This window comes from Mus caroli, chromosome 7, assembly GCF_900094665.2.
Source record: "Mus caroli chromosome 7, CAROLI_EIJ_v1.1, whole genome shotgun sequence".
NCBI classification, from domain to species: Eukaryota; Metazoa; Chordata; class Mammalia; order Rodentia; family Muridae; genus Mus; species Mus caroli.
Window position 1 is genome coordinate 18,970,367 of NC_034576.1, and position 5,192 is coordinate 18,975,558.

At 50.1% G+C, this 5,192-nt stretch overlaps 1 protein-coding gene across 1 annotated transcript; it reads right to left on the reverse strand.

Moving 5' to 3' along the window:
- Nucleotides 1-763: 763 nt before the first annotated feature.
- On the reverse strand, nucleotides 764-4,906 carry Apoc2 (apolipoprotein C2). Its single transcript, XM_021168687.1, has 4 exons — nucleotides 4,757-4,906; nucleotides 1,810-1,876; nucleotides 1,492-1,642; nucleotides 764-1,028 (listed from the first exon to the last, which is right to left on the reverse strand). The coding sequence occupies exons 2-4, from the start codon at nucleotides 1,862-1,864 to the stop codon at nucleotides 941-943; spliced, it is 294 nt and encodes a 97-aa protein (XP_021024346.1). The 5' UTR covers nucleotides 1,865-1,876; nucleotides 4,757-4,906; the 3' UTR covers nucleotides 764-940.
- Between the last annotated feature and the right edge of the window lie 286 nt (nucleotides 4,907-5,192).

A 5,192-nucleotide genomic window follows, 5' to 3' on the forward strand; every position in this document is an offset into this window, starting at 1 on the left:
TTGTTTATCACCAGGCATGGTGGCGCACGCCTTTAATCCCAGCACTTGGGAGGCAGAGGCAGGCGGATTTCTGAGTTTGAGGCCAGCCTGGTCTACAAAAGTGAGTTCCAGGACAGCCAGGGCTACACAGAAAAACCCTGTCTCGAAAAACCAAAACCAAAACAAAACAAAACAAAGAATTATAGGGCTGGAGAGATGGCTCAGCGGTTAAGAGCACTGACTGCTCTTCTGAAGGTCCTGAGTTCAAATCCCAGCAACCACTTGGTGGCTCACAACCATCTGTAATGGGATCTGATGCCCTCTTCTGGTGTGTCTGAAGACAGCTACAGTGTGCTTAGATATAATAATAAATAAATCTTTAAAAAAAAAACAACAACCCTGCTGTGAAAAAGAGAAAGAAAGAAAGAAAGAAAGAAAGAAAGAAAGAAAGAAAGAAAGAAAGAAAGAAAGAAAAAGCAGGGTGGTGGTGCATGCCTTTAATTCCAGCAATCATGAGGTAGAGGCAGGTGAATCTCTGAATTCGAGGCCAGTCTAATGTATAAATGAGTTCCAGAACAGCCAAGGCTACATAGAGATAGCCTGTCTCAAACAAATAAATAATTAAATAAATAGTAATTTTAAAACTGGGGTTTTAAGTGAAAGCTACAGAATGCAGGGTGCTACCACCTTGTCACAAAAACCACACTGATCAAATGTGGACGAGATTCCAAAGACCCTCCATCTTGGCCCTGGGAACCTCTGAAAAGAAGCCACACGACGCCAGTGAACCTGGACTCATTTATTCGTTCACTGAAAGACTTTGTGCTCGAGTTGGGAGCAGGAAGGTGGGAGCAGCTGGGACAGGGCGGTGTAGGACCATCCTGGTCTGGTGACACGAGCAAAGAGGCGCGGTGTCCGTTTTCAGGTTTTCCTTTCCCGTAACTTGGGGCTTGCCTGGCAGCTACTCTCCCCTCAGGAGAGTAAGGAGCTGGTCTGTAAAAATGCCTGCGTAAGTGCTCATGGCCGCCGAGCTTTTGCTGTACATGTCCCTGGAGAGAAGAAAGCACAGGGAGGGGTTGGAAGGAAGCGCCTAGAGGCTGGAGCCCTGAGTCTGAGAGTGGAGGAGGGCTGGGGCCTGGACCCCTGGGTCTGAGGGAGGAGGGCTGGGGTCTGGACCCCTGGGTCTGAGGGAGGAGGGCTGGGGTCTGGACCCCTGGGTCTGAGGGAGGAGGGCTGGGGCCTGGAGCCCTGGGTCTGAGGGAGGAGGGCTGGGGCCTGGAGCCCTGGGTCTGAGGGAGGAGGGCTGGGGCCTGGACCCCTGGGTCTGAGGGAGGAGGGCTGGGGTCTGGACCCCTGGGTCTGAGGGAGGAGGGCTAGGGTCTGGAGCCCTGGGTCTGAGGGAGGAGGGCTGGGGCCTGGACCCCTGGGTCTGAAGGGGGAGGGCTGGGGTCTGGACCCCTGGGTCTGAGGGTGTGAGTATGCCGGGATCTGTCCCTAATGGGAGGGACACACCTGAGTTTCTCATCCATGCTGATCGGGTATGTCTTCTGGTACAGGTCTTTGGCAACCTCCTTGGCAGAGGTCCAGTAACTTAAGAGGGAGCCCTGCACCGTGCCCAGCAGAGCCAGGCTGCCCGGGTCATCTTCCTGGTTCCCCTGGACCTCTGAGGGAAGCGAGATAATTAGATTAGAGGTGGTAAGGGGACTTTGGGTGAGTCGAGGCAGGTGAGGAAGATGAAGGAATGGTTGAAGAATGTAGGGAGGTGCTTGAGGGTCACCCCACCCCTTCCTTATTCACTCCTCCCGCCATCTTGCCACCCGACCCACTTACCATTTCCCAACACCAGGATGACCAGGAATAGAGCCAGGAAGAACCGAGACCCCATGCTGTCTGGGACCTGGAGCATTAAGGACAGGGTTGTGTTAGAGGGATCACTGGGAACTGCATTCCTGTTCACCAGGCGTGGGTGGGACCCTATTCTGTCCTTATTCCTGCCCAACCAAAATTTGAACCCTGTTAATTCAGATGAGGTCTCTCCTGGAATTCTACTCTAGAGGGTTGCTTTTTTAGGAGGGAGGGGTGGCAAAGGGGGGCAGGATAACACAAAGTCTCACTATGTAGCACTGATTGGCCTGGAGCTCACTCTATAGAACACACTGGCCTCAAACTCAGAGAGTCACTTATCTTGAGCTCTCAAGCAGTAGTGTTGATTGTGTGTGCCATTACACCTGGGTGCGTGTGTGTGTGTGTGTGTGTGTGTGTGTGTGTGTGTGTGTGAAGCCAGGCATAGTAGTACATGCATTTAATCCTAGAACTTAGGAGGCAGAGGCAGATGGCTCTCCATGTGCTCAAGTTCAAGTCCAGCCCAGTCTACAATGTGAATTCTAGGACAGCCTAAGCTATATAGAGTGATACCCTGTCTGGAAAAAAAACACATAACAACATGATAATAGTAAAATCAATGTATGTGGCTGTTTTGCCTTCATGTATATAGATGCACGTAGTGCAGGTCTAGTCCCTGTAGAGGCCAGAAAACAGCTTGGATTCCATGAAACTGGAATTAGAGATGTAGTGAACCGTTTGTTTGTTTGTTGTTGTTTTGTTTTTGACAGGGTTTCTCTGTAGCCTTGGCTGTTCTGGAACTCGCTCTGTAGACCAGACTGTCCTGGAACAGTGCTAGGATTAAAAGTGAGTGCCACCAAAGCTCAGCTAAACCCCACGTCTTCTGTCAGAGCAACACTCTTAACCACTGAGCCATGTCTCAAGGCCCCATTAAAAAAAAAAAGGAGGCAAAAACCAAAGCCCATAAAGTCTCATATAGCCTCAACTTGACTGAGTAGACTAGGCTGATCTTGAACTCCTGATCGTCCTGCCTCCACCCCTGGAATGCTGGGATCACATGGGTGTGCCACCATATCTCGTTTCATGTGGTACTGAAATTCAAACCTAGAACCCTGAGCATCCCAGGCAAGCACTCTACCCTCTGAGCTACAACTCCAGTTCTGCTCTTCAGATTTTGACACTCCCTGCCTTTCTTTTCTAATAAATAAGCGAGCAAACAAACAAAAACAAAAAAAAACCCTAGTAAATCAGGCTGGAGTTAAACTCACAGCAGTCCCCTGCCTTTGTCTAGGGTGCCGAGATGTCAGTCATGTGACACAATGGCCAGGGACATTTTTTTTTTAAGTGGTAGAGATGCCACTCAGGTCTCCTACATGCTAGTGAAAGGCAGACAGGAAACTGAGACACATCTTTTCATTCATTCAGTCATTCATTCATGAAAGCTGTCATGAGGCCTAAAAGCCCTGGACTAGTAGGAAATATAAACAAACCTTTTCGAAACAAATAAATAAATTCTTTGTTAAAACCCTTGAGGGTGATGCTGGGCACACTGTGTAAGATGGTTCAGCCGGTAAGTGTATCTGCCACCGAGCCAGGGGACTTGAGTTCAAATCCTGGGAACCAAGTGCGGGAAGGAGAGACCCTACTCCTGCAAGCTACCCTCTGACTTCTACGTGTGTGCATGGCACATGCAAGCACATACATACATACATACATACATACATACATAAAATGTCAGAGGTGGAGGCAGGAGGATCAAAAGTCCAAGGTCATCAGGCAGGGTGGGGCATGCCTTAAACCCAGCATTCCGGCTGGGCTTGGTGGCGCACGTCTTTAATCCCAGCATTTGGGAGGCAGAGGCAGGTGGATTTCTGAGTTCGAGGCCAGCCTGGTCTACAGAGTGAGTTCCAGGACAGCCAGGGCTACACAGAGAAACCCTGTCTCGAAAAAAAAAAAAAAAAAACAAAAAAAAAAACAAAACCAGCATCCTGGAGGTAGAGGCAGGCAGATTTCTGTGAATTCCAGGCCAGCCTGGTCTATAAATTGAGTCCAGACAGGCAGGGCTCTGTTACACAGAGAAACCCTGTCTGTCTCAGGTAGAGAGAGAGACAGACAGACAGACGGAGAGGCACCCTGGGACACCCATCACAAGAGATGCTTCTGACTGAGTGTCTTCAGAGTCTTCAGCTTGCTCTGCTTTGCTCACCTGACCTCTCCCGTACCCCGAGGGTTGGGTAATCAGGGCTCAGAACATTCATGTTTGGGGATGAGAAACTGAGACAGCAAGGGACTGAGATCGAGGCCAGAAAGCGACGTGGGTAGGGGGGTTTCAGTAGCAGGAACAACACTAACTGTCCTTCCAGAGGACCTGGGTTCAATTCCCACTACCTACAAGGCAGTTCACAACCAGCTGTTAAGTGTAGTCCCAGGGCGTCCAGTGTCCCCTTCAGACTTCTCTAGGGAGTCAGGCACACATGTGGTGCACAGACACACATGTGCAAAACATCCATTCACACAAAATGAATGAATGAATGAGTGAATGAATGAATGAATGAATGAATAAAAGATGTCTTAGAAAGAGGTAGAGTTGAAACCTGGGAGAAGGGCCAAGTAAAACAAATAGACTCTAAAGTCCACGGTTTTAGTCAGGCACATCAAGGCTAGTCAGGCTGAAACAGGAAGAACAGAAGTTCAAGGCTAACCTGGACTGGGCTACATAGTGAGACCCTGTCCCAAAATTGGAAGGAAGGAAGGGGGAGGAAGGGAGAGAGGAAGGGAGGGAGGGAGAGAGAGAGAGAGAGAGAGACAGAGAGAGAGGGCTTTCAATCCCATCATTGTTAAGACAGACATCTAAGGCGATTATTCCTGTAATTTTCTGCCTTAGGAATCCTTGCCCCCCTTATATTCTGCCCCAACCCCCCGGTCCACCTCTTACCCGAATGTAGTGGCAGGAAGGGACTATCCTGGCTCACTCCAGTGGGTTGGCAGGCTTTATAGCTCTGGAGGGCCCCCTCCTTCCATATCAGGCAGCTGCTCTGTCCTAGGCCAAAGTCCTGGCCAACAAAGCCACAGGGGGGTGGGGTGGCAGGCCTGAAAGGGTAATGGCCAGTGACATTTCCTGTCAGGTCAAACCACAGGGGAGCCCCATTTTGAGAAGTCACCCATAAACTGGGCAGGGCAGTAACCTCAAGCTCTTTCAGAAGGCTGAGGCAGGAGGATCAAAAATTCAGAGTGAGATGGGCAGTGGTGGCACACGCCTTTAATTCCAGCATTTGGGAGGCAGAGGCAGGCAGATTTCTGAGTTTGAGGCCAGCCTGGTCTACAGAGTGAGTTCCAGGACAGCCAGGGCTACACAGAGAAACCCTGTCTCG

What these genes read in the sequence shown, in the direction of transcription:
- Apoc2 (XM_021168687.1), bottom strand. Translation starts at nt 1,864, where the DNA reads ATGGGGTCTCGGTTCTTCCTGGCTCTATTCCTGGTCATCCTGGTGTTG. An exon ending in CATCCTGGTGTTGGGAAATG is followed by an intron (nt 1,643 to 1,809) that starts GTAAGTGGGTCG and finishes CGCTTCCCTCAG; the next exon opens with AGGTCCAGGGGAACCAGGAA. An exon ending in AGCATGGATGAGAAACTCAG is followed by an intron (nt 1,029 to 1,491) that starts GTGTGTCCCTCC and finishes TCTTCTCTCCAG; the next exon opens with GGACATGTACAGCAAAAGCT.